Source organism: Medicago sativa, chromosome 8 (genome assembly GCF_051527215.1).
Source record: "Medicago sativa cultivar Bolivia chromosome 8, Bolivia_mono, whole genome shotgun sequence".
Classification (NCBI taxonomy): domain Eukaryota; kingdom Viridiplantae; phylum Streptophyta; class Magnoliopsida; order Fabales; family Fabaceae; genus Medicago; species Medicago sativa.
The window spans coordinates 67,612,795-67,640,238 of record NC_140756.1 but is presented as its reverse complement, the minus strand read 5'-3'; the positions used below and the strand labels follow the sequence as shown (position 1 = coordinate 67,640,238).

The window sequence follows — 27,444 nt, the reverse complement described above, 5'->3', positions numbered from 1 at the left end:
ATAGGACAAAAGATATTTTTAAGAGTGTTACCTCATCTTTAGGCAATGATTTTTATGACATTAGAAAATATTAGGTACTAAAAATTGTACATTGTAATGATGAACTCCATGATTCCAAGACACTTTATTTATTTGTATACTTTCAAAACCAAAACAAACATAAACTTTCAAAACCAAAAACATATTCTTATCACTTAGGAAGAAAAACCATCCCAATAGTCACAAGTTCTTGTGGATTCGATACTCTTTATTACATCGATATACTCGTACACTTGCAAGCGTATCAATGATCATCTTATATTCTTCATGCTGAGTTACATGCTATTTATTAGAGGTTTATGTTGGCCAAGGAGTTGAATTACCATGACATTACTTGTTTCGCAGATTCTCTCCATTGTGTTGATATCCTCCTTGATTAAACACTAAAGTTTCACAAATATGTTACTTCGATCCAAGCAATCAAAAATATCCTTCATCAAGATTGGTTAGTTCAAGTTGCTCACATCCTTTGAGAAGGAAATAGTTGTACATGCTTCCTAGCTATTAGTATATAAGCGTGAGCAAACAATCCAACATTGAATAAAAAAAAAAGAATGTTTTTTTTTTTGAGAAGGAAAAAATAGATGTTGAACATTTTATAAGTGAAAGAATCCATAAACTTAATACATAAGGTTTTTGGTTAAAATGTGGTGTCCAATTCATTTATATGATTGTTTTTGAAAAAATTAAAATATAAAAAAAGTCATAGATCTATTTTACGAGATTTTAAACAATTTTATGATGGTTTTAGTTTTCGTCGGTTTCAAATCCTGCAAATTGCGTGCAAGACTTTGTTCACACTTAGGCCCCGTTTGTTTTGGATTTTTTTTAAAAAAAATTATATTTTTTTCTTAAAAAAAATCACTTTTTTCATTTTTAAGTAATCGTTTAGGATTTTTAGAAAAATCTTTTTATCAAAAAAATCTATTTTGACCCTAAAATGAAAAGCTATTAGGATTGGTTTTTCTCAAAATCTATTTTTTTCAACAACAAGGAGGTAACACATGTACATGTTAAAACTCATTTTTTTTGAAAAAAATGGATTTTTATGGGTAGTAGGCAAACAAAATAACTTCAGATTTTTTTTTTAAAATCTCTAAAAATTGATCTCTAGATTCTTTTAACACAAAATCTATTTTTTTTAAAGCTAAGACAAACGCACCTTAATTATTCTTTATTTTCTCATTTTTCTTTAGCTTTGTAAAAAAAAAAAAAAAAGACAAAGCGGTGACTTCGAAAATAGATAAATACGCTTTTAAAAAAACCGATGCTGTCAAAAAAATTAATTCAATTCATTTAAACATTATCTTAGATAAACAACAGAAGTGTAGTAGTGGCACAATGAAGAACCTCCTTCTTCGTGCACCTTCACCTTCAACTTCAACTCTTCCTCCCACATTTCAAATTCAACACTCTTTCTTCGCCGTTGGATTCACCACCCCAACCATTTTCCTTCGTAACCGAACCGAATCAACGCCACATCTCTGTTGGCGAACCAAACACTCTCCCTCCAAAGCATTCCCAACCAAACAAGAGCTTTTTCTTCTTCAACAAGAACTAGAAGAAGATGATGAACAAATAGACGATGACAGTTCCTTCTTATCCCTCAGCATGAAGCCTGACCGGAATTTGGGCTTGCTCGATGATTATGAAACTGAAGAACTCGGTTATGATTGTGGTCCTAACCACAAAAGCGGTTTGTTTTTTCTGTTTCTTTCAAATTCATTCACACTATTACCGTTAAACAAACTTTTTTTTTTTTTTTTGCAGTGGAAATTAGTTGCTAGTAATATTTTTGAGGTGCTGAAATAAAAAAAAAATATGATGTACATTTAGGTATTTTATTGAAGTCAACAAAATATTCGTTACTTATATGAATCTATTGACAAACATTATACTGTTGGATATGGCTCGTAGTTTATTCATAAGTAAGTACGGTTTAGGGGCAATGTTGTAAACTGGACGTTGTAGTATTTAAACACAAGTTGTACCGTATAAACTATAAACCCTTTGTGTATGTTTGATTCTGTGGTGACAACTGACAAGAATCAATTTTGAGTGAATTGATTCTGTAAAATTGATTCTATGTAAAAGTGAGTTGAATGTAAATTAATTTATGTAAAAGAGAGTTGAACAATAAATTATATGTACAAATTAGTTCTAGAATCAAAAAGCTACAAATCTTAGCTTCAAGCAGAATAAATTTTGAAGGGAAAATCAATTGTGGTTGTACTTGCAGTGAGTACAATATCTAAAACTAGGGTTTAGAAACTGTTTTGGTCATGCCTTGAGAATGCTCAGAGGGGTATTTATAGCCTTTCTTGGGCTTATATTTCCGTGACTTAGGCCCCAGGCAACTTGGGCCCTAAGTCATGTTTAGAGCGTTCTAGGTGCTTCTAGTAGCCTTCTGAGGTGGCGCCCTTAGGAGGACGCGCCCAAGGTCAGTTGGGCCCTTCTGGAGGGCGTTGTGCCCTTAAATGTATATTGACGGTTCACAGCCCTCCAAGCACGAGTCTTGGGGCAAGGCGAAGTGATGAATTGCGAAGTTGACGGTCCAGTGCTCAAGAGCAACCAAACATGTCAAAATCAATTGTATATCTCTAGAATCAATTTTGGCTCTCCCAAAAGTGAAACCAAACATACACTAAGCTCTCATTGAAATCAAACATGACACTCTGCACTCGGAAATGTAGGCACAATTGGCTGAATTCTGTGATCAAATATTACGTGTTCTCTGTTTGCGTTTTTCCGTATTTTTTACTTTTGATCCGTGTTGCTGTTCTAATATAGCTAGATGTTGGGTTTCTTTGTTCATGTTTTTTAAGGGGGTAGGATTTGGAATTCAAAGGTTTTCTGTTTTTATATGCGTGATTGGGGAAGTTGCTAGATTTTGCCTTTGTTGCATTGCTTATTATGTGTGTCAAAATGTTATGCAGGATATGTGGCTTTACTTGGTAAACCAAATGTTGGGAAGAGTACACTGGCAAACCAAATGGTTGGCCAAAAGTTGTCAATAGTTACAGATAAACCTCAAACAACAAGGCATCGAGTTCTTTGTATATGTTCTGGCTCAGATTATCAGGTTTAATATTAAGTGCGGCCTTATTCTTCTGTTTGATTTTATCTTCAAATGTATTATGTTGAACCCCTCGCCTCTTGATTTCGTGCCTTCATTCCGTGAGTAATATCAAAGTTCAAATTTCTAATGCATGATGATACGCATAATTTGTATTGATTTTGTTCCAAAATAGATGTGATCTTCCAGACATTGTGTTCATTGTTTTCCATATTTCAAAAAGTTTTATTAGCATCTCAACATGAGAAATTCTAAACCATGAAAAAGACATTATATATGCGATGCAGTTTTTCTTAGTTATTATTCTAACTTGCCCATTTAGAGATTAATGATCTGATATCAATATTTCAATTGAAAATGCTGTGCAGTAATATAATGGAATGTGGAAATTCAAATCGATAAATAATTCTCTTAACATCTTGAAATTCGTTAGTTCAACCATTGGGTTCTAGGTAACCGAGTCTATTTGATTGTTATAATAGTTCTTTTTCATGAGGAATTAATAATAAACCCGTCATTGCTATGCATGTACAACAGCGTTTATGTTTTATCATCATTTATGTGATCTATGAATCTATTGCAGATGGTACTTTATGATACTCCCGGTGTTCTACAAGAACAAAGGCACAAGTTAGACTCAATGATGATGCAAAATGTTCGCAGCGCTACAGTTAATGCTGATTGTGTGTTGGTTCTCGTAGATGCATGTAAAACGCCTGAAAAAGTATGGTTTTTGGTTTACTAGACTATTGCATTCTTTCTCCTTTTTTCTGAATCGCATTCTTTCTTTAGATTGATGAAGTGTTGGAAGAAGCCATAGGAGGCCACAAAGATAAACCCCCCACTTTATTGATTATGAACAAGAAGGATCTTATCAAACCTGGTGAAGTTGCAAAGAAACTTGAGGTTGGAATTCATTTATTAGTATTTAAGTATTTATAACTTAATCAACTGGTACAGACATGATTTTTCCTGTGTTTGCAGTGGTATACAAAATTTACTGATGTTGATGAGGTTATTCCAGTTAGTGCCAAGTATGGTCATGGGGTTGAAGATGTCAAGAACTGGATACTCTCAAAGCTTCCTAACGGACCAGCTTATTATCCAAAGGCATGTTTAAAGTCAAAAATTTTGTTTCCCTTGTTTAAATGTCCATTGTTGCATTATCACGGTCTCATTTCACTTATATATAGAGATAAAAGAAGGAAGCCCATTAGACAGCGAAAGGATTATTTATTTTTCTATTACGCTCCTGAATATGGAAAGAGTAATTGCATTTGATTTTACAGTTTAAATTTAGAGTGAACTTTAGTCAAACCTTGCTAGTACCCTTGGGCTTATGGTGAACCTCAATAAGGTATAGCAGACCGGATATATGAACGTGAACAACAGTCACAAATACACATACTATTGATTACTTGATTTTAACAATACCAGTTAATTTGCTCATTGTGTAAAGATATGATATGAAACTAACTGCTTTGTATTCATATTGTATTTTTTGTAGTCATATTGTATTTTTTGAATTTGTCTATCAAGTATAAACTAACTGCTTCATATTCTTTTTATCAATCTTTGAGCATGTAAATACGTGATATGGTTAACCGCCTAACGACATGAGATGCATCAATGTTATTGTGGAGACTGGAGAAAGATTTCAGCGCATGTTGCAACCAGTGTGTAATCACACCTGTATCGTGATTTGTGAATGTTATATTTCCTGTACTGTCAAACTGGAAAAAGAAAGCCTTCAAGTGACAGCGTACATTAGAAACGACATACTCTTTAATGCTCTAATAGTACAAATAGTCTGTGCAGACACTGCACCAACACTGACATGCTACTATTGAACATACCACAGCTATCACTATAACATGATATCATCAACTGTTAATATTACAAGCACCTGAATATATCTTAGTTACGCTTCTGCATACTGGTTTCATTTATATGCAATGCTTAGTTGCTTACCTTAATGTTGTTCCTGAATTCACAGGATGCTGTGAGTGAGCATCCAGAAAGATTTTTTGTCGCTGAAATTGTTAGAGAGAAGATATTTTTGCAATATCGAAATGAAATCCCCTATGTGTGTCAGGTAGTCATTAAGTTCATTTATTATTTACGATTTACTAATTTAGCCACTTCCCGACTCCCCACCCTGCAAAAGGTTTAGGAAAGCTAGAAAGAAATTCAAGGAATAACTATTTTTTGTCAAAAAAAAAAAACTATTTTTCTTTTCATAGATACGATACATTCACAATTGTTTTTTCTTGTTTCCAATTATTCCAGGTGAATGTTATAAGCTATAAGGCTCGACCAAATGCTAAAGATTTTATACAGGTGGAGATTTTGGTTGAGAGAAACTCGCAGAAAATTATCATTATTGGAAAAGTATGTCACTTATATCAAAATTCAGTTGATTACTTGTGAACTTATGGTATTGATTGCGGGCTAGCGAAAAAACTGCCAACATGTTATTATGATTCTGGCTTTGTTGTAGCATTAGTTTTAAGGTTAATTTAACACCGAGTTTGATATCATTTAGCAGTAACCTACATGTATGTTGTGCTCAATTACTTTCAGGAAGGAAAAACTTTAAAACTGCTTGCAACAGCTGCGCGTCTTGACGTTGAAGATTTTCTACAAAAAAAAGTTTTTCTAGAGGTGCCTATTTACACTTTAACCTTGATCTCCATATTTTTCTGTTTCATAAATTAATCACGAGCTTCAATTGGTACTGTGGTACAATCGTCATCAACACTGGTGTTTGAACTTTGAACAGATTAAAGTAAAGGTTAAAGAAAATTGGCGACAAGACGAAGGGTTTCTTAAGCACTCTGGTTATGGAGGTCAAATAGGTATTGTATGATGAGCACGGTGAGGGAAATTCGCCAGTCTTGTATCATATTATGTAAGTTATGTAAGTTAAGATCCTATCATATTATGAATAATCAAAACACAGACTGAAACGGATTTTGGTGGACACTAACACCCTTCCTCTCGTTGCAGGTATGTGCAATGATCAATTTTGTTAAGCAAATCTTGTTAATGCTCTACAACAGGAGTGAAGATCGTATTCGAACACCAAACTGTCTCGAGTATGGGTTGATATCACATTATGATTCAAAATGTTCAAACGAGTTCATAAATCTTTTCACGTATAGTGGTGGTCATGGATTCATTTGATAGCTAGACATTTGTAAAAATTCTATTTTGAATGAATCAAAATAAAATGCTTTAGCCCCCACAGCATGGTAGAATACAGTGCTAATGTTGTATGACACTTTCATCAAGTTTCATTTAATTTATCTTTAAGCCATTGGCGAATCACATGTAAAAGAAAACTTAACCAAATTCCTGCAGTCCCCAAAACAACAACGATTCTGACCCACGGAGAGGATAGACAAGCATCTAGCATAAAAGCATTCCATAGCCAATACCACAAGATAGAGCAAATGGACCCAATAACTGCTCCAACAACGACCTGGCTCACTGTATGAAGTTTTTGCGACACCCGAAGGTATGACTGGAAACATAGATAAGTATGTGAATAAGACATTTGACATTTGATATCGTGACAGTAAACTTAAAATTAAGAGATTCAGGTCATGGCACAAGGAACAAGCTGCATACTCTAGATAACAAATAAATCTAACAAGGGTTTTCTATAAACAGCTTCAACTACCAGAAATCATGCATTTTAACATTACATTGCAAATATGGATTACTTTGTGTTATTAGAGATACAATAGTTATCTATTTAGAGTGGAGGTACATCTCATGCAAGGTCAAAGAAAAACACTTACGATTGAATTAACTAAGCATATCAAAAGAAGAATTCGGACTTGAACCCATTTACAATAGAAATTATATATAGACTTCAACTATAGATTTTACCTTTAAATGGCCATTTTAGACTTTAGCTAGCAATTTCAATTGATAATGCTGTTTGTTTATTGGTACAGATATATTGGTAATCTAGATATTCAAGTGTGATACTAATTACACCGTATCAATGTAAGACGCAATACATGTTTAAATAGATTTTTTATAGCATTGCCAACTTTTTTGTTGAAACAAAATTCTTGTGAAGAGGGAGCACCTAACACGCTAGTCCAAAATATCTGGGTTTTTAAGTATAATATTGTCTGTCACTCACTTGGGTTGGCCTAGTGGTATTGGCTTGGGATCTGGGAGTGTGCTCCTCCTTGAAGTCTCAGGTTCGATTCTCACCGGTGTCAATTTGGGTGGACTAATTTAGCTTCCTAAAAAAAAAAAAAAGTATAATATTGTCTGTCATGGATCACACAAAATAGAAGAAAGTGAGGTACCTTACAAATGAAACGGTAATAAAGGATGTACTAGTACACTAAATTGAAATACTATATGCTTACTAAATAAGACCCAAATGCCAAAGCCAGACCACTAATGGTGAGTTCATTTATTCTTAACAATTCAACACCTGCAGCATCATCAAAGAAACAAAAAATTAGGTCATGATTACTTAAAAGAAAAAACTGCACGTCTGCAAGTAGGATTTCCTCTAACGTAAGTAGTTATCAAAGTGGAAAAATCAAGAGTTGATATTTCAACCATGCGTGATTTGTTATGTATATGCATATAGTATCAACATTAATTTGTTCATCAACTATTAATAATATTATTAACTTTACTCTTTAGAGTGACTTGCACACTTTAGAGGTGCAAGTGAGAACACATACTTCCAGATAGTTTTATTTTTTGCTAATAACTTACAGATAAATATTTATTCTGGTTTAAAATGCAGATATAAAACACTAAAAACCATTTGTCTTTGTAATTTGATAATTTGAATGGAAATCATAGGTGAGAGAAATTACTTGACAATATGATAAAAATGATAGTAAAGAAGATGGATTGAGCATGTGAAGATGGCATTCCAGGGTCAGATTTTAGGGTTGAAGGTCTTTTCTGATTCAATATCTGTTTGAGTGAAATAGAAAACGTTGCATTTAAAATGGACCCTGCAGCAAACCAGAATGATTCTGCATCATGCCTCCAAATAATGAAAACACCAAAGAGGATAGTTACTATCCACTTGCTCTGTAAACAACGGCATCCTTCATTAGTCTATAAAACTTTCAAGATAAAAAGACCATCACACCATAATGTTAACTTCATGTCTATGAAGCACTAATATAGACACGACACTGACATGTCGACACTTGTAATAATTTGAGAAAATGGAATAATTGAATGTAACTACTTGTGTCGGTGTCAACCATTAATTTGTGTCAGACATCGGACATGTCTTCAATCTGAAATCTTAGTACTAAGAAAAAACAATCTAGATCGGTAGAAGCCAAGATAACATGTAGTTGTAACTTGGGAATGACATGGATTACAAACCAATTGATTAAGAGTTGATTCCACTTCTTGCAACAAAAGCTTTGCCTGAAACTCAAATGATCTATCCACAAAAGCTTCTTGTTCAAGCACTTTGACATGTTCATGACTCTTTCCGTCTCTGTATCGAGTTCTTATGAATCCATCCATTGAACTTGCCACCCAAAGTTTGAAAGGAATAAACCTACAAGTGAATGATCTTGAAGAAGGTAAACGATGAATACATGAAGTATTTTTCATGTATCTTTGTTTAAGAAGATTTGTCCCCAGAAATTTGTTAGATGGATTGTAGCAAAAGGTGGATGTTGCTTTCATGTGGAAAAAGAATAAAAAGACTAGTATTTTCATTGATCTTGATATACCAAATTCACAATGCACACAATATAAAAATTTCAAATTTTTAGTTAAATATAGAAACTATTGTGTGTAGGTGGCCATGGTGTCTTTTGTTCTGACTTGTGTTGCTGTCCAATGCAATTGTTTATTTGTCATTATTTGCTATACAAGACATCCCTGATGAAAGTCGCATATTCATAAATTAAGCTGTATGGCATCTCACAAGATAAAGACAAGCTAGTGCACTTTGAGCATTTTTGTCATGTCTAAATTAATAACACCAAAATGATATATGTATAAATTATTCTTTACCATCAAAGATAGAATAGATAAAGTTAAATTGTTTTTACATCAATTGTAAGATGTTTTGTGTTAAGAGTTCAAGAATCCATTCGAGCTCAAGAAGCTTTGAGAGCTTTCTATGAAACGTTGCTCTGCAAATTTTGTGATTGATTACTTGAATGGATTTTACAATATAGATACTATTTATAGAAATTGACTGAGTCCTAACTAACTTTGACTTTAGTTTTGCACATTTAACACGAAATAGTATTGAGCTAGAGTATGTAAGAACTAAGCTGGTTTGAAGAACAATGATCCTTAACAAGTTATGATGATAACAAAATATATAAAAGAACAATTTATCTCATAATGTGTTTGATAAGTGTGCAAATTCTCTGATAATCATCTGGTAATATCCTATGGTCAAAGTGAAAAGTAAAAGAGAAATGAAATTACTCTTACTTAAGAGCTAATCCTATGATCTTAGCGTCTAATCATGGACGTCCAAGCAAGTCATGTGTATCCTCTGACTCGCCTTCTAAGCAGAGAATTTTGGCGTCTGAATTGAGTCCATCTGAGCTTGTCCTTCTAAGCGGATGATTGATTCATGATTATGATGACTTGGGTTGTTTTGTCAATAATGTTCTTGTGGAACTTGGTTTCTTCTAGTTCTTGCCATGTTTTGAGTCTCTAGGCCTAGGTAATTTTTACCAAGGCCTCACGGTGGACATCAATGTTCTTGTTTGAGCGCAAGAGGTGTACCACCTAAGTAGGCAGTGTATTCTTCACTCCAACTGTTGACATTCCTTGCTTCTGTTAGTACGCTCCTCCAAACGGGGGTGTAATGCAAAAGGCACTCCAATGTCAAAGCCAGACAATGTGTTAACATGTAGCAAATGAGTGAATAAGTGAGGTGATCATGTGTGGGGAAAGACCCGCTATTTATAGTGTGACTCCAAAGTGATATGCTCCTGGTTGTTGTTATATTCATGTTAAATTCGTATCAAATAAACTCGATTTATTACGAAAATTGAATCTGACATAAGCTGTAGCGAATATCATATTTGAATGCATTCCATGATGTTAGGAATGGTGAAGCACCATGTTCAGAGAAAAAGGAAGTTTATAGACGGACAACCCTAGCCATAGTAACTATTAGACTTCATGTGTCTTTCCTTTGGTTTATTTTTGATGCATAAACAAACTTGAGATCATGTAAAGCAAGAAAATTGAAATATAACTTCACAAATTGTAAGTTAATGGTAGAAGAAAACATGGGGAAAGAATGAATGGGAAATAATCGCATAATATCATCAACACTTATGCAAAGAATGACAGTTTTTTTTGTATGTAGTAGACCAATTGGTGCCTATAAATACACATGCAGTGAGCAAGGGAAGAGTACCGAATTTTTGTGAGAAAGCAAGCAATATACACGCAAGCAAAAATACACAAAGCGCTCTCTTTTTATTTCCAGTGAACTAAAATTGCTAGAGAGCTGGTGTTTATTACGAATGCGTAATAAATAGAACACAAGAACGTTGTTTTTTTTAATAAAAAGTCAACCAAATTTTAAGTTGGCAATTCACACAATACAGGAGGGTTGTGGGTTTAACCACCTAACATAGTGCATTCTTCGGTTTTGTTTCGTAAAAATTAGCATTTTTCTTGCTAAAACATGACTTGTGTACTTTGTGTTAATACTTCCTATTTGCTTACATTGTAGATTAATATGCTATAAGGACAATTAAGGCTCATTATTCCAGCTCAGGATAGAACAACATTGCTGAAAAGAGGAAGTGATATGTTGGAGTGGGCATAGCGCATAGCAGTTGTTAAGGACTCATTTGATATCTAAACATTCTTAATGAAAAATTGATGAAAATATATTTTGTCAAAATTCTACTTTACAATGATCAACAATAAAATGGCCCAAGTTCTTACATTTACAGTATGGTACAATGTTGATGATATAACACATTTTGATCAAGTTTCATTCGTCTTTAAGCCAATTGCGAACCACATGTAAAAGAAAACCTAAGCAAAGTACTGCAGACCCCAAAATAACAACGATTCTGACCCACAAAGAGGATAAAAAAGCATCTAGCACAAATGCATTCCATAACCAATACCACAAGATAGAGAAAGTTGACCCCACAACAGCTCCAACAACCACTTGGCTCACTGTATGAAGTTTTTGTGACACCCGCAGGTATGACTGAAAACAAAGAATAAGCATGAGAATAAGAGACTCAGCAAACATATTATGTGCACTAAATGGACAACAAACATATTTAAGAGTCCGCCACACCACCTACCACTTGAACCATACTAAGCGAATGTTAGTTTTTTAGTATATTTTTTTGGTAGTGGCCGGGGTTTGAACCCCGGACCTTGCATATATTATGCATTGTCCATACCAACTGAGCTAAGCTCACGAGGACAGTTTTTTAGTATATAATGTTAGTAGTTAGGATTTGAACTCTAAATCTCCTTTTCAAAATCCTTTGGATGTCACCACTCAACCACTTGAGCGATATCTTGGGGACAATTGATAATTTTGTTTGTTTATCGTTATTGATATACTGTTAATCAAGATGTTCGATTCTGATACTAGTCACTTAGTGTCAATGCAAAACACAATACATGTTTAGATAGATTTTAGAGCATTTCAAACGTTTTTATTGTAACAAAGTTCTTGTGAAGAGGGAGCTTTATATTCTCCCTGTATGAGATCAAATTTATGTAAACATGATGCACCTAATGGATGAGGTAGTAACTAAGACTATGATGGAAAGTTAAGGTAACCAATGTCATGAAGTACACAAAAAAGCAGAGAGTAAGGTATCACGCCAAGGATACGAGAATAAAAAAGATACACTAGTAAACTAAATTGGACATACTATATACTTACAAAATAAGAACCAAATGCCAAAGCCAAACAACTGCTGGTAATGGTGAGTGCATTGATACTTAACAATTCAACACCTGCATGATCACCAAAGAAACATATAAAAATATAGTCATGCAATTCTATTGTATTTATGGAAAAAATAAGAATGAAATCCAACACATCTGCATTTCCATGAAGTAGAGAGAAGACATAGTTCTAACTAAAGAATTTTTTCTCCCTGAGTTGATTCTTCTAGATGAATATTCTGGCAACTATTTGGTTATTCTTAACAGTTGAAACAAAACAGAGATAATGGAAATCATACGAAATTGCAAAAATTGACAGTCAAATATCTATTTGGTTTAAGAAAATGTTGTCTGTTTTTACTGTTAATTACAAAACTTCCCCTTGTTTTCACTCAATTTCCTGTTGTCAAAGATATGTAGAAGAAAAACTAAAACTTCTAGTTTTTTTAAAACAAAAACGAGAACAAATGTGCAATTAAACAAGAAAACAGACATCATTTACAAAAAACAAGCACACGCTAAGTTTGCTCAACCAAGTTCAAACTTCAAACTATCCACATCAATTAATTTTTTGACAGCATCCACATCAATTCTTAACCATATAGGATTTAATATATAGGAACTGCTAGAGATTCACTTCACATCACATAATTTACAATTACAAACAACAAACTAATATCAGTTCCTTTCACCAGATCTATGCTCTCATAAACTTCTGAGCTTTCAGAATGAGGAGCATATATGCTACATAAAGAAAGAACAGAATGCATAGTCTTGTTTTATTAGTGTTAACTTCATTTAAAAATTACTTTATCCATTTTCTAAAGAATACATAATATAATGCATTTAGACAGACAAGCGCTTATCACAAAGCAGGGACAATTTGTCTTTGTAATCGATCATTTGAATGGAAATAAAAGGTGGGAGAAATTACTTGACAAGATAGTAAACATGACCGCAAAGAAGATGGATTGAGAATGTGAAGACGGCATCCCAGGGTCAGATTTCACAGTTGAAGGTCGTTCCTGATTAAGTATTTGTTTGAGTAAAACAGAAAGCATTGCATTTAAAACAGACCCCCCTGCAAACCATAAGGCTTCTGCATCATGCCTCCAAATAACAAAAACACCAAAGAGGGCACTTACTATCCACTTGCTCTGTAAACAACAGCAACGTTAGTTAATAAAAACACCCTCATACCTTAATGTTCACTTAATATAATACAATGGCAGCTCCCTAAGGTTGGCACTCAAATACTTCATTGCAATTTCAGTTTTAATATGGGCAAGCTATGGTTTGTCATTTTTTAATTCATATGTTTTCCTTTACAATTACACAATATTAACTTATCTTTACATTATTGTTTCTTATTTCAAGTTGTGAAGAAAAGGTAAAAATAACAAATTTATGGTTTTATCATTTCCTTATAAAAAATAACGGTGATATTTTCATAATTATTATAGAAACATATTTAACAAAATAATGCAACTCAAATGCCGCCTTAAGAATCTAAACTTGGTTTTTTAGTTCCAAATGGTTTTTCTTTTGACAAAGCAGAGTTGTCTTGTGGATGATTTTGTTTTGTATATTTCTTCACTAAACGACAGCACTTGGAAGCAAACAGAACGATCATGGATGCAATGATCTCATTCTCAAAAACATTGTTAATTATTTGAAATTGCTCCAAGAAGGAAAATGAGGTAGGTCTACACCACACCCTGAACATTTTCCAAATGATGCTAAATTTTTTGAGAAATATAGATAAATGTGCATGATTCCAACATATCAGTAACAACAGGGAACTCAATAGGAGTGGTGATATTCAGAACGCAGTCCTTGACTATATCAAAGTATGCTCATTTTCTATAGCTTTACATTCAGCTAAATATGAAGATTGAAAAAAAGGCCACTTCCAAAATCCAAAGCACTAGAGTTGGTTTTAGATTTGTATGATAGGATAGGCTCGGGAAATAGCAACCTTGTCGGTTTGTTATCCAAGTTATTCACTCTGGTTGTTCAACCAGTTTGGACTTTATGGTAGTGATAAGCCCTTAAGCTATTAAGAATGGATACAGATGATTGTTGCTAACCAAGTTTTAAAATCTTTTTGTCTCCTTTCTTTTGCAATAATTATATCATCAACGGATATTGATGAATCTGAATCTCTGGATTCTGAATGGAGAAAAAGTTTCCAGTCTATTTCTTCAATAAAATCACATATCAAAATTCTATCCTATACTCATTCCACACAATAGAAAAAGATAAATGAGCAGAAAAAACAATATAGGTCAGTAGAAGCCAAGCTAACATGGAGTGGTAATTTAGGAAGGAAGTGGATTACCGACCAGTCGATTAAGAGTTGATTCCACGTCCTGGAACAAAAACTTTGGCTCAGACTCAGATGACCTATCAACGAAAGCTTCTTGTTCAAGCACTTCAATATGTCCATCACTCTTTCCATCTCTCTGAGCAGTTCTTACAAATCCATCCATCGCACTTTTCACCCAGAGATTGAAAGGAACAAGCCCACAAGTGAATGATCTTGAAGCAGATAAACTAGGAGAAAATGAATTGTTTTTCAAGTATCTTTGTTTAGGCTGATTTGTCCTCAAAAAATTGTTAGATGGATTATAGCAAAGCGTGGCTGTTGCGGTCATGTGGAAAGATTGCAGCATAAAGTTTGAATTTGAAAGAACCTGATGTATAAAAAAAGACAGTGGTTAGCTGTAGGGTAAATAGAAAAAAACAAGTTCTCAGCATGAACCCATCCACTTAAGTTAAATGTGTACCGTCAATTGAACCTAATCTATGCAAGTCTATAATGTGTAACTCGAATAAAAAGAATCAAAATAAGATAACATGAATAAGTAAACAAGAATCAAATGGCTTTGATATATATTATAAACCCTTGTTAGAATACATAGAGGGTCTAAGTGAAGAGGTAACTAGTTGTAATAATTGTTTGCAAACGATGACAATCCACTTATACAACTACGATAAACAAAATTTTACATTCCGATTGTATCTGGGATTCTCTTATGAACAACAAACCAACCCAATAAGTACATTAGGACAGAGGTGACAACGTTAATGAAGCACAACAAAAAAGCAAGTACAAGATACAGCGCTGTCAACAAGCTCAAAAGTTTTACATAAATCTAGATCACACTCGGACTCGCCTATCTGCTTGCTAGCTTCACAAATTTTCTATGCTGCTTCGACAAGATTGGGATTTAGTTTCGTCAAATTGAACTATCTTAATACATGTTTAAATCTATTTCTTATATAACTTGCTGGTCATTACGCCTAAGTTCCCAAGAGGAGTTATAATTAGAAGATTTAAAGTTCATATCATGTTAAACTACCATAATTACTTATAACTAAAATTCAAAAGGGGCAATTACAATCACAAAATTCAAATACACCAATTCTCAGAATCATCACACACCAAAAATTACAGCATAAAAGGGGTTACAAAGGAATCAAAGAAATTCCAGCAACAACAGAAATCAAAATGAATGTGAGGTATGTTACCTGTTCGAAAGAGCTAGGATAGGATATTGATATACGAAATTGGAAAGCAGCAAGTTTATTCACGAATTGATTAAAAAATGGAAAGTGTGGTTTTCGTGTCTTTGGTTATCCAACGTAGTACTTGTTTAACGTGTGATGATAGTGCGGTCCAAGACAACAACGCTTGAATTGATGACGGTGGCATTTTCACACCAAAACCTGGTTCGTGTCTCACAAGATAAAATAACATGGGGATAATGTGCTAATTTGTTTGATCCGCTAAAAAGTTAAACGAATTAAAAAAAGAGTTGTGTTATTTGAACAACCATTTCAATGATAATTTATGGGACAATCATTGATTTACAAAGAAAATGAGGAATTGACACAAAACCAGAACAAAAGAGAGATAAAGTAAAAATATAATGAGTATGAAAGAGAAAATTGTCACAAAAGTTGTTAAAAAAAATGGTTGAAAAAACACAGTGGTTAGCTGTAGGCTAAATAGAATAAAACAAGTTCTCAGCACGAACCCATGCACTTAATATGTATCTGGGATTCTTTCAAATGGCTTTGACATTTGTTAGAATGCATAGAGGGTAATAATTGTTTGGAAAAGATGACAATCCACTTATACGAAAAAACAAAATTTTACATTCCGATTGTATCTGGGATTCTTTAATGAACAACGAACCAACCCAATCAGTACATTAGGACAGAGGTGACAATGTTGATGAAGCACAGCAAAAAAACAAGTACAAGATACAGCGCTATCAATAAGCTCATACTCGGACTCGCCTATCTGCTTGCTAGCTTCACAAATATTTTTGCTGCTTCAACAAGATTGGGATTTAGTTTCATCAAATCGAACTATCTTAATACATATTTAAATCTATTTCTTATATAATTTGCTAGTTATTACCCCCAAGTTCCCAAGAGAGTCCACCTGATTGAATACTAGTAAAAACAACATAACTGCTAATTACTGATAATTAACATTTGCCTATAGAAAGAAAAAAAAAAACATATATGTCAAGTTATCATGTTATGTATGCAGCTAGCTGGTTTGAGTGGCACAGATACACCAAAATCTCCTCTCATTGAATAAGCATACTCAAAATGAATGATTTCCTACAATAATTCAATTCAGTAATTTTCCATTTCATTCATTCTCATATCACAAAAATGGAAATCTCTCTCAACAAGAAAACAACAAAATACCACTCAAACGTAGCACAAGAAACTCAAAGAGGAAACACCCCGCATTCAAGTCCATTTCTAATAAATTCACATCCACATAAATTCTGATACGAGCACCAAAACAACAAGAAACCAAACTCCATTTCAAAATTCAAATCCACCAATTCCAAAAATTACAGCAGCCAAAGGAATCAAAGAAATTCCAGCAACAACAAAAATCAAAATGAATGTGAGGTATGTATGTTACCTGTTCGAAAGAGCTAGCTAGGAAAGCACCAAGAAGTTTATTCAAGAATTGAATTGATTAAAAAATGGACAAGTGTGGTTTTCGTGTCTTGGGTTATCCAATGTAGTACTCCTCATGTCACATATTATAACCATATTATAACCATGTAATTTGAGATTCTTAATATTTTTTATCCTCTAATATAGTTGAAGTCCAAAAAAGCTACTTATAAGTTGAATTTTTTCATGATTTTTGTTTCATGCATGTTTAGGACGTTAAAATATCACTTTACATAAAAACAAATATAATTTTTCAACTAAGGACGAATTAATTATGAATTTTTAAAGCACCAAAAAATAAAAAAAATAAAACAACGAAAACTCCAACTTAGAAGATTGTTTGCAGAGACATCTATAGAAATACATAAAAAGGATTTGCAAAGTTTCGTAGCATTTCAAAGACGTTTCGACTTATTTTTATTTTTCAACCAAAACGTGTGAAATTGCAATTTTGTTCGAGTAAGCGTATACTCATGGGTCAAATTTCGTTCTCTAATTTTGTAGGCATGGTTAGAACATCATAAAAACCTTCACCATGAAATTTTGAAATTTTTAAACGAGATACGAATTAATTATGAATTGTTTATGAAATTCATAATTTGGGGAATAAAAATTCATAATAAATTTGTCCATAGTCGGAAAAATCTATTTTTTTTGTGTAAAGCCATGTTTTAACACAAACTAAAGATGCCTGAAAAAAATCATGATAAAATTCAATTTCTAGATCACTTTTTTGAACCAGGTGTATGTTATAGGGTCAAAAATAAGAAGAATCTCAAATTACAGGGTTAGAATATGTATTTTTTATTTCACATGATCGTTATTCAGACATCGCATATTTTACAGGGTCAATTTAAACAATTAACACTAGAATTTATAAGATGTATAATTTTTTATCTACCAAACATCATATATAAAAAGAAAACTATTCAATATGATAAAAGTTTGTAATGTGTTGTTTTAACTTGTGTTTAATATATCTTTAGTCATTATAAAACTTATAGTATTATTTTTTAGTCACCGATGTTATATTAATGAGAAATGTTAACAAGTGTTTTCAGGACATTTGTTAAAAAACTTTAAGTATAAACTTTTTTTTTTTGAAGGATGTATAAACTTTATTTGGAAATTATGTATTTATCTTATTAAAATATCCAAAAGTAACTTTTTTTAGATCGGGAACTGCGGTGAACTGCGGTGAACTGTGCTTTGACATCGTTTTGTGGTTGAAACTGCAATGAAGGCAACAAAAGAGGCACAAAGACGGCGGCTTGGGTTTATGTGGAAGGAAAGCCCCATAGATCGGGAGCTCGGATGCCATGTGAAAATTTAATATTATATTTCACGGAGAAATAATCTACAAGAACTAATGTGTTTATATATACTATTCTAACTTAACGCCTCACTAATGATTAATAGACTAATTACAAATTACTAATATAATAGTAAAATTTCATTATTTACAATAGGGATTATAACATTTAGGTGTTTATAGAAAACAGTGTCTATGAAAGCATCCAATCTCACATCACTTTTAGCAAGTCCTATTTAATAAGGCTCCGTTTGTTTAAGCTTTTTTTCCAAAAAAAATCTATTTTTTTCCTTAAAAAAATCACTTTTTTCATTTTTAAGTGTTTGTTTAGGATTTTTAGAAAAATTATTTTATCAAAAAAATCTATTTTGATCCTAAAATAAAAAGCTATTAGGATTAGCTTTTCTCAAAATCTATTTTTTTTCAACAACAAGGAGATAACACATGTACATGTTAAAACTCATTTTTTTTAAAAAATAGATTTTTATGGGTAGTAGGCAAACGAAAATAGTTTTAGATTTTTTTAAAAATCTCTAAAAAAAATCTCTAGCTTCTTTTAACCCAAAATCTATTTTTTTTAAAGCTGAAACAAACGCACCCTAAATCATATGATATAAATAAATTTTGTTGAAATATAATAATATAGAACTATTTGTCGAATCTATTTAGTAAATTTTTTTAGGTACCGGGTTGAAGAAATTGTACTTATTACTACAAAATGAACGATGTTAACCATTTAAGAGAAACACTTGTGTGGACCAGGATCAAGAATTTTGGTTTGGTCACACACACAAGTTTTTTCCTTCTCTCTCTTCTCTTCTCTCTTCTCCATTTTCTCTCTCTTCTCTCTTCTCTCTCTTCTCTTTTTTCTCTTTGTGTGACCAAAGACCACTTGTGTGGACCAGGACCACACAAGATTTTCTCCCCATTTAAACACCCAATACAAGATGCTATATTGTAAATGGTCACGCTTAAAGAAAGCGTGCGGTTGATTTTCTTGCAAATGAAATTGTATTTGTCGTTGTCTTTAATTACCATCACTTCTACCTTGTATTGAACTATTCGTTACAGTCTTCCCTCAAATAAAAAACTATTCGTTATAGTCTATGTCCTCACAAGTAAAGAAACACGATAGTGACACAACAATCCAAGCAAATGAAACTTCCAAACATTGACGTGTATTTTTTTTCTAATAATTAACTCACTCTCAAAAAGTATTATACAATTTTGATTAGGTGAAATTGTATGGAAATTTCAAATTTGCCGGTAATAATAGAGTAAAAAAATCCATGAATTATTGTACTTGGTCTAATTTCTCTTACCAATTAGTATTGTATATACATGATCCACACTTTGTCACAAAGGAAGCAGAAGAGGATATCTAGAACAAAGTTTACTTATATAGTAAAATATAACTAAATGGAGAGAATTATTGTCAAAAATTACTTTTGTTTCTTGATATTGTTGTTGTTGTTTTGATTCTTGTTAAGGAATTAGAAGGGTGTTTAGAGAAAGAAAAGTTGGGTTTGTTAGATCTTAAAACCCACTTAGATGGTGTTTAGAGAAGGATCTTAATTTTGTGGGAAATATTCCATCTTTCATCACTAGTCTCAAGTCTCTTGAATATCTATCTCTCTTTGATACCAACTTTGATGGAATTTTCTCATTCAGTTCTTTGACTAATCATTCTAAACTTGAGGTTTTCCTTCTGTCACGAATGAAAAACAATAACTTGTATGTGGAAACTGAAGAAAATCCATCATGGCACACTACATTTCAATTAAAAGTTTTCCAACTTAAAAATTGCTTTCTAAATTCTAGAAGAAATGGAACTTTTCCTACTTTTCTATGTTATCAGCATGAGCTACAGCTACTTGACCTTTCTCATAACAAGCTATCAGGGAATTTTCCCTCTTGGCTCATAGAAAATACTGCAAGAAAATTCAGAATATAGGTAGTCAACTACAATTAGCAAGATTAAGATGGTTGTATTTGAACAACAACTCCTTTAGTGGAGAAATTGAAGATGGAGTGTCGAACAAGTCTTCTTTAAATTCCTTGGACATATCAAACAATATGATATCTGGCAGGATTCCAAGATGGAATGGAAGCTTCACAAAACTAAGTGTACTTTCATTGTCAAAGAATCAGTTACAAGGTGATATCCCAAATGAGATTTGCAACCTATTTTCCCTTAACTATTTGGACCTTTCTGAAAACAATTTATCAGGTAATTTACCTTACTGCTTTAATAACTTCAAATACATGAAGTTCTTATACTTGCAAAAGAATGCTCTCCAAGGTAATATACCACATGCTTTGTCTCAACTAACACAATTAGCATCACTTGACTTGAGGGACAACAATTTTTTTGGAAATATTCCACAGTGGATCAACAGGCTCTCAAAGTTTAGAGTTCTTTTACTGGCAGGAAATAAATTAACAGGTCCAATTCCTATCTCTGTGTGTGAACTAGAACATGTCAAAATTATGGATCTCTCACATAATTGGATTAATGAAACAATACCTTCATGCATTAATAATATATCGTTTCGAATGGTGGAGTATGAAACTACTGCAATAGGATCAGCAGCAGTTGAGTATGATGATGACTCAAAGGATAAAATTCAGTCTTATGAAAATACTGCAGTAGCATTCATTCTTCGAATGGATGAAATTTGGTTCGCCCCGGGAAATACCTTCGACAATTTCTATAACTCCTCTTTGAGCTTGAATCATCCCAGTGTTGATAGATACATGATATCTTATGAAACAATAGAAGTTGAGTTCGGAACAAAGAATTATTATCTCTCTTACAAGGGAAATAACTTGAACTTAATGACTGGATTGGATTTATCAAGTAATAATTTGAGTGGTAGCATTCCACCAGAGATTGGAGAGCTAAGAGAAATTATCGCCTTGAATCTTTCGCGCAATCGATTATCAGGATCGATACCAGGAACCTTTTCCAATTTGATCAATATTGAGAGTTTAGACCTTTCTTACAATAATTTGAGTGGTGCCATACCTCAAAACCTAACTGATTTATACTCTTTAGTCTTTAGCCATATTCAATGTCTCATACAACAAATTTTCTGGTACAATTCCAACCACAATGCAGTTTGCAAACATTGATGAGAACAACTATAGAGGTAATTCAGATCTTTGTGGATCTGTTATCAATATAATCTGCAATCATACCTCCATATTTCCACCAGCATCGATAACGCAACATCAGACTGCAATTGATATGGAGTCCTTCTATTGGAGCTGTGTTGCATCTTATGTTTCAGTTATCATTGGGTTAGCAGTAATTCTTTGGGTTAATTCTCATTGGTGTAGGGCATGGTTCCATTATGTTGATTTGTGTATATTTTATTGCGTCACAAGGTGTTTCAAGAATGTCTTACATTAGTAATATAGCTAAAGATTGGAAGAACTTTGTAATAACTATGTAATTAGATAATGAGGATTTCATCTGAGAAAATAATTGAAGTGAAAGTAAGATCTTGTCATTTATAAGTTAAGTATCCAATTCAATTCTTTTTGACATTAAGCTCAACTGATTATGATTAAAGTTGGATCTACATTATGAGATAACTCAATAAAATTATTTAATATTGGTTTTCGTTTTAAGTATAAGCAAAAATGTATGTGTATTTGGTCTAAATTTGAACTAAATAAATGTACTTTTTATTTATAATTTAAGATTAGATGGAGTATCTAGTAATCATTCTTGCAATTAAGTAGCTATTTTGAATAGTTTTTCCAAATACCCAATTTAATAAATTTGGTGGCGACTTCATAAAATCTCTAAAACTTTTCATTTTAACGTTTGTTTTACCGATTGTCCAATTCTTAAGGCACCTTAGGAAGATATTAGTATGACTTTTATTCTTGAACTGCATAAGGATTCCAAAATGATAGTCCCACACGTTTTTAAAGTTGACACATTTCATCCCGTGTCAGAAGAGATTATTGATGTTGTTTCGAGAGCAAAGAAGAAAATCTTGACTTGAGGACAAGTCTCTTCCAATTGAGAGAGAGATAATGATGAAGAATGATACATAATAATATGAAAATATCAAGAAATTTAGAAATTATGGAACTTTCAAGAAACAGTACTATATGAAGACTTTTTTTATCTATGGAAGCCTTTAAAATCTCTATATTTTCTAGGCATATAAACTAGAGCTACACCAAAATGATTCTTTTTCTTTCACCATTGCTGTTTTGATTGAATGTGTGACTTTTTTATTGCAATCTATTTAATTATGGGTGATGATAACTGACTCAATAAACCATAAGCATTTTTTTTTAACCCTAAGTAAGAATAATAAGTAATAAAAATAGAGAAAAAAGAAATGATTGATAATGAATTTATGATAAAGATTTTTTTTAATTAGAGAAAATGGTGTAGGAGAATTATATTAGTGATAGCTTTTAACCTTTGAATTAAATGTGATGAATGGATGAGATTTAGTGTCAAACTAATTTTGTAACCATAGTGTCATTTGATCTTATAAAATAGGTTTTTTTGTTGGAATATCTAACAGAGCTGTGAAGCCAATAAACATGTTTTATTTATTTTTCTAAGATATTACACATGAGAGAATATCACGCCCATGATCCTTACCATGCCTCCATAGGAACAACACGATAATTTTCATTTTCAGAACAAAAGCAGCAAATAGAATATGAAGCCTTTAAAATAAAGATCACTGATTTGAAACACAATAGTCAAAGTTATCTTTTTTCAAAGCTTATTTAGACCGCACGATAATTCCATTGTAGTGACTAGTGACTAGTGTTTAGATTTTTTTAACACCACAAAGTATCATATACCAACATTTACAAATGTTCTATTTTTCCCCCATATAGACACTTTTCAAGTAAGAATGTCACGTCTATTCCATAAAAACTAAAAAGAAGCTTCTGCTTTCTAGACAAAATCCCTTTTCAAGATCATTGTGATAAAGTTTCACATATATATGATATACTACCTTCCATGATCGATATTGATATTAATTGAAGCTTCCGCTAGGTAAGTAAAAGACCGTAACGACATTTAATATTCTGAGACGCGGGTTAGAAACTATAATTCTCCATTTATTGATATTTTGTGTGTGAGGTTCGCCGCTAGACTCTTTAAAAACAAAAAATACTTTGTGTCTCGTATTTTAAGATCAATATTTTAAAAATCAAATGATAGATCAAACCAATAAGTGATGTGGTCATGTTTTAATTAATTCAATTTGCTCATTCATTCACGGTTGAACTAGATAACAAATACATAAACATATCTACATAGGTCAACTAGTTTGACCAGACTCTAATGTAACTAGATCAAACCAACCGACAAACTCATTGATTCTTGGTTCAACAATTTGAATCATTTGATTCGCTCCAAAACAATGCTCAAGATTTTGATATACGTATAAACAAGAGGCTCTCTAGAGTCTCCGACACAAGTCACCTAAATTGTACCGAAAAAATATATTCAAAAACACAATTAATATTATATGTTTCTTTACAAATGGTCTAAATTTTCTAAACAAAAAAATTACTGTTGAAATATTTTTATTATAAACTTTTGAAATATTTTTAAATATTTATAATGACTGTTATTATAATTATTATTTTGGTTTACATGAAAATCATTATTATTGAAGCTCATGTTTGAAATTTTTCTTATAAGTTTACAACAAATATATATCAAGAGAAATCTTTTTATAAGACAATAAGAGAAGGTACACAAAAGCGAAGAAGAGAAAATATTCAAGGAAACAAATAGTGATTTCCTGCATCTAATCCCATTGATTGATTATTTTTTTACACAATAATTGTCTATAAAGTGTAATTTTGATTTGTCAAAAAAAAATGTAATTTTGTAAAATAAGTAATTTTTTTTGACGCAATGGTTGTTATTATCAACTAAATAACAATTAAAAAAACTATTTGTTCATAAATATTACTACATAGTACGTAATACATCAACAATAATATATCATATTTTAATTTCAAAAAAATAATATATCATATTTTTATTTCAAAAAAATAATATATCATATTTTGATAATAGAATTACTAATGAATTTTTATGGAGCACATATACGACTTTATGGTACGAGTAGCTAGCTTAACACACCCATTTATTTAGTGGGTAAATCAGTCCATACCCATTCATTTGTTTAAATATATGCGCCAATTACAACTTTTATCCGCAGATATCACGAGTATGATTTTGTATTGAAGATTGTTGTATACATATGTTGTTTGGTTGAGAAACACATGTAAAAGACGAAAATGTTCCTCGGCAGTTAACTGCCGAGGAAAATGGATCCGGCTGCAGTTAAGTACCGAGGTTTTCCTCGGCAGTTAAGTACGGAGATTTTTCTCGGCAGGTAAGTGCCGAGGTTTTCCCCGACACTAAACTACTGATGCGTCTTGAAAACCAGAAATGGCAGAAGTTGTTGCTGATACACAACCTGTTAAAGGTTTTAGGCATATTATTTCAATGCCGAATAAAAAACTAAGCAACCTTTGAACCAACATTATAAATTATCAAGATTGATGCGACAAATAAACGGAAATTACCAACATCCGTTATATTTAAAATACGATAATATGTCATCAAAATACAAACCAACTAAATAATGTCATGAAAATACAACGGAACGAACAAATGTCATGGAAATATACACCAAGTCCTAAAAATTTATCATAAACAGAAAATACTACTACTCCTGGTCCTGCTGCTGCTGCTGTTGCGGCCTCCTCGGCCTCTAGCCTCGCCTCCTGGCCAATATCGGCGCGATCTGCTCCCTAACATGGCCCATGGCCTGAAACCATTGATGAGGGCTCATGACCTCCGCCTGACCCATCTGCGCATCAGCGTAGGTACCAGCGCCGCTAACCATGTCATAGGTATCAGGCGAGCTTCTCCCCTCGTACCGCTCCCATTGCTCTGCAATGATCTGCTCCTCGTTTGCTGGCCTCAGAAGATCTCCTGGAAGAGGTGGCAAAATCTGAGGGTGAGACACCTTAGTGTACCATAACACATAGCCCTCCCTCATACGTCATGTCTGCTCTCTTGTCGGCTCACCCCAATCAGGCTCCTTAAGCGTGTGAGTGCGAAAGTCAACAAATGCCTGCACAATCTGAGGCGGTGGCAGCTCTACAACATCCGTCGGATGTCTAGGGACGCTCTGGACGTATCTGTACTGCCTCAAAACCCTCTCGGGCAAGTGACGGTACACCCTACAAACACCGCACATAATCCAGCCTGAATACCAGAAAACCTCCTCAAATGCCTGGATCTCCCTGTGCTCTTTGTACGGGATCCAGGTAACGTCATCAAACTGAATACGATCAAGCAAGGAGCGATACGTCAGCCCCTCTCCATGACCCATTTGTAGCTTCCACCTCACCGCAACCGGATAGTTTTCAATATAGTCGGTGTTGGGATCAACACTGAAAAAGCCAGGAAAATGCGCCAAAAACCATGCCTGCACAAACCAAACAAATCACATTTATAAATTATTACGCACGAAAATATAACAAAAAAAATAAAAGTTAAGGTTCACATTTATAAGTTTCTTACAGTGAGCAGTGTCACGCTTCCCCCAAGAGCTCTGTCTCCGGGCAAACAGGCCTCAGCTAACTCGCTGTATAGGTATGCCATTGTCATCCCTCCCCAGGAATAATTACGCGTCCCCGCGTAGCCGTCCTCTATGGTTGTCAGATAGACCAACTCGATGCGTTTGTTGCTTCTATCACCAAACAACAAGCATCCTACAAGATATAAAAGATAACACCTCACACAAAATTTCCTAAGCCTCTCCAACTCCTGCAGCTCCTCTGGATCCTCTGTATCCGCCAATCTGTTAGCCCTATCAAGGTACCTCGTATATAATTCCCTCAGCTTCGGATAACAAATGTACCCACCATGCTTTGTACCGCAAATTTTCTCTGCCTGTGTCTGCGACACACCCAAATGCCTCACCATTAGTTCCGCTCCCTCATGTCTCAACATCTTCTTTGGATGGCTCAACATCCGCCCTTCAATCTGAAGATGCATAAGACATGCGACATCATCCAAAGTCACAGTCATCTCCCCCAAGGGCATGTGAAAAGTGCTGGTCTCGGGATGCCACCTCCCGCATAGAGTCATCAGCAAAGCATGAGGTACAGTGGCGTAGCCCATGTAAACCAAATCGTGTAACCCGCTCTCCATAAGCGGATCCCAAAACCATCTCTGATGCTCGTTTGGACATCCGAGACTCAAAATCTTAGCCCCGTGATTAATCGGTTTTACAACACGCTCCTCACGAACCTGAAATAATAGAAAAAAAACATAGTTTAAACAATGTAAACATTTAGCAAAACAAAATAAAACTTAACAAAAGAAAAAATAAAAAACACAAGTTTAAATTGTCGCACGTATTTTTAATTTAAGACATAACACATGTAAAACTTAAAACTTAAAAAGACACATAACAAAAACAATTTAAATCATAATTAAACATAAAGAAAAGAATAAAAGTTGAAATAAAGAAAATATAAAGAAAATAATTTAAGATAATTAAAAATAAAACTTATGTTATCTGAATTATACCAAAGCGGTAATGTCACATGCTTGGCATAAGAGTGCAGCAGAGATATGTTTTCCGGTCCTCCAGGAAAGGCAGGCTCCAAAGGTAACACTGTTGGGGCAGCCGCTGCTGCAATGTCATCATCGTCTGGTATATGCTGCTGCTCTGATATATGATCTTGGTCATACCCACCATCAGTCACATCGTGGTGTACCTGATCCTGATAATTCAGGTACTCCACCTCCTGGGTCAGGTCAACCACCTGCGACTCTTCAGGCTGTGTAGCCTGAGAAGCCTGAGAAGCCTGAGAAGTCCCTGAACCATCCCCCCCTCTGACCTCTTCCCCTCTTCGGGATGTGCCCCCTTTGCCTCTCCTTCCGGTGGCTTTGAGTCATCGCACGCCTACCACCAATCATCTTAGATGGATCAATCGGGTCCTGCTCAGACATATCTACACAAACAATTAAATTTTTTACATCATTTCCATAACCTAATCAAACACTTTG

The 27,444-nt window shown here is 33.5% G+C and overlaps 3 protein-coding genes, 1 long non-coding RNA gene and 1 pseudogene across 6 annotated transcripts; 3 read left to right on the top strand and 2 right to left on the bottom strand.

The window, feature by feature from the left end:
• Nucleotides 1-1,311: 1,311 nt before the first annotated feature.
• Nucleotides 1,312-6,442, top strand: LOC146900790 (GTP-binding protein Era-like protein). 2 transcript variants are annotated; one of them, XR_015024230.1, is made up of 10 exons: nt 1,312-1,735; nt 2,976-3,121; nt 3,699-3,839; nt 3,908-4,021; nt 4,100-4,225; nt 5,112-5,210; nt 5,405-5,506; nt 5,699-5,779; nt 5,898-6,035; nt 6,125-6,442. XR_015024230.1 is itself a non-coding variant. In XM_085739417.1 (10 exons), exons 1-9 carry the CDS (start codon nt 1,381-1,383, stop codon nt 5,982-5,984), a joined length of 1,251 nt encoding a protein of 416 aa, XP_085595543.1. In that variant the 5' UTR covers nt 1,312-1,380; the 3' UTR covers nt 5,985-6,026; nt 6,125-6,442. The 2 variants fall into 2 exon arrangements, 1 of the variants encoding a protein (XP_085595543.1); XM_085739417.1 differs by having other exon boundaries at nt 5,898-6,026.
• Nucleotides 6,235-8,950, bottom strand: LOC146900789 (lipid phosphate phosphatase epsilon 1, chloroplastic-like). The gene is made up of 4 exons (XM_085739418.1): nt 8,504-8,950; nt 7,975-8,197; nt 7,510-7,577; nt 6,235-6,641 (listed from the first exon to the last, which is right to left on the bottom strand). Exons 1-4 carry the CDS (start codon nt 8,846-8,848, stop codon nt 6,405-6,407), a joined length of 873 nt encoding a protein of 290 aa, XP_085595544.1. The 5' UTR covers nt 8,849-8,950; the 3' UTR covers nt 6,235-6,404.
• Nucleotides 6,497-11,336, top strand: LOC146900788 (uncharacterized). The gene is made up of 2 exons (XR_015024231.1): nt 6,497-6,635; nt 10,845-11,336. It is a non-coding gene; the product is annotated as an uncharacterized LOC146900788 (long non-coding RNA).
• On the bottom strand, nt 10,965-17,084 carry LPPEPSILON2 (Phosphatidic acid phosphatase (PAP2) family protein). Of its 2 annotated transcripts, XM_085739420.1 has the most exons (6): nt 16,995-17,084; nt 15,572-15,769; nt 14,383-14,733; nt 12,972-13,194; nt 12,033-12,106; nt 10,965-11,336 (listed from the first exon to the last, which is right to left on the bottom strand). In XM_085739420.1, exons 3-6 carry the CDS (start codon nt 14,710-14,712, stop codon nt 11,112-11,114), a joined length of 852 nt encoding a protein of 283 aa, XP_085595546.1. In that variant the 5' UTR covers nt 14,713-14,733; nt 15,572-15,769; nt 16,995-17,084; the 3' UTR covers nt 10,965-11,111. The 2 variants fall into 2 exon arrangements, with proteins under 2 accessions (XP_085595546.1, XP_085595545.1); XM_085739419.1 differs by lacking the exon at nt 15,572-15,769.
• LOC146900786 (uncharacterized) lies at nt 16,971-21,797 on the top strand (annotated as a pseudogene).
• Nucleotides 21,798-27,444: the final 5,647 nt, after the last annotated feature.

Bases quoted from the DNA above. Each gene is read 5' to 3' on its own strand.
- LOC146900790 (XM_085739417.1), top strand. From the start codon at position 1,381: ATGAAGAACCTCCTTCTTCGTGCACCTTCACCTTCAACTTCAACTCTT. The intron at 3,840-3,907 runs GTATGGTTTTTG...TTCTTTCTTTAG, and splicing joins CATGTAAAACGCCTGAAAAA to ATTGATGAAGTGTTGGAAGA. The intron at 4,022-4,099 runs GTTGGAATTCAT...CTGTGTTTGCAG, and splicing joins AAGTTGCAAAGAAACTTGAG to TGGTATACAAAATTTACTGA.
- LPPEPSILON2 (XM_085739420.1), bottom strand. From the start codon at position 14,712: ATGCTGCAATCTTTCCACATGACCGCAACAGCCACGCTTTGCTATAAT. The intron at 13,195-14,382 runs GTCGGTAATCCA...TGTTGTTTACAG, and splicing joins AATCAACTCTTAATCGACTG to AGCAAGTGGATAGTAAGTGC. The intron at 11,337-12,032 runs GTAAGTATATAG...CTTTGTTTTCAG, and splicing joins TGGCATTTGGTTCTTATTTT to TCATACCTGCGGGTGTCACA.
- LOC146900789 (XM_085739418.1), bottom strand. From the start codon at position 8,848: ATGAAAATACTAGTCTTTTTATTCTTTTTCCACATGAAAGCAACATCC. The intron at 8,198-8,503 runs GTTTGTAATCCA...CGTTGTTTACAG, and splicing joins AATCAACTCTTAATCAATTG to AGCAAGTGGATAGTAACTAT. The intron at 6,642-7,509 runs GTAAGCATATAG...CTATGTTTCCAG, and splicing joins TGGCATTTGGGTCTTATTTA to TCATACCTTCGGGTGTCGCA.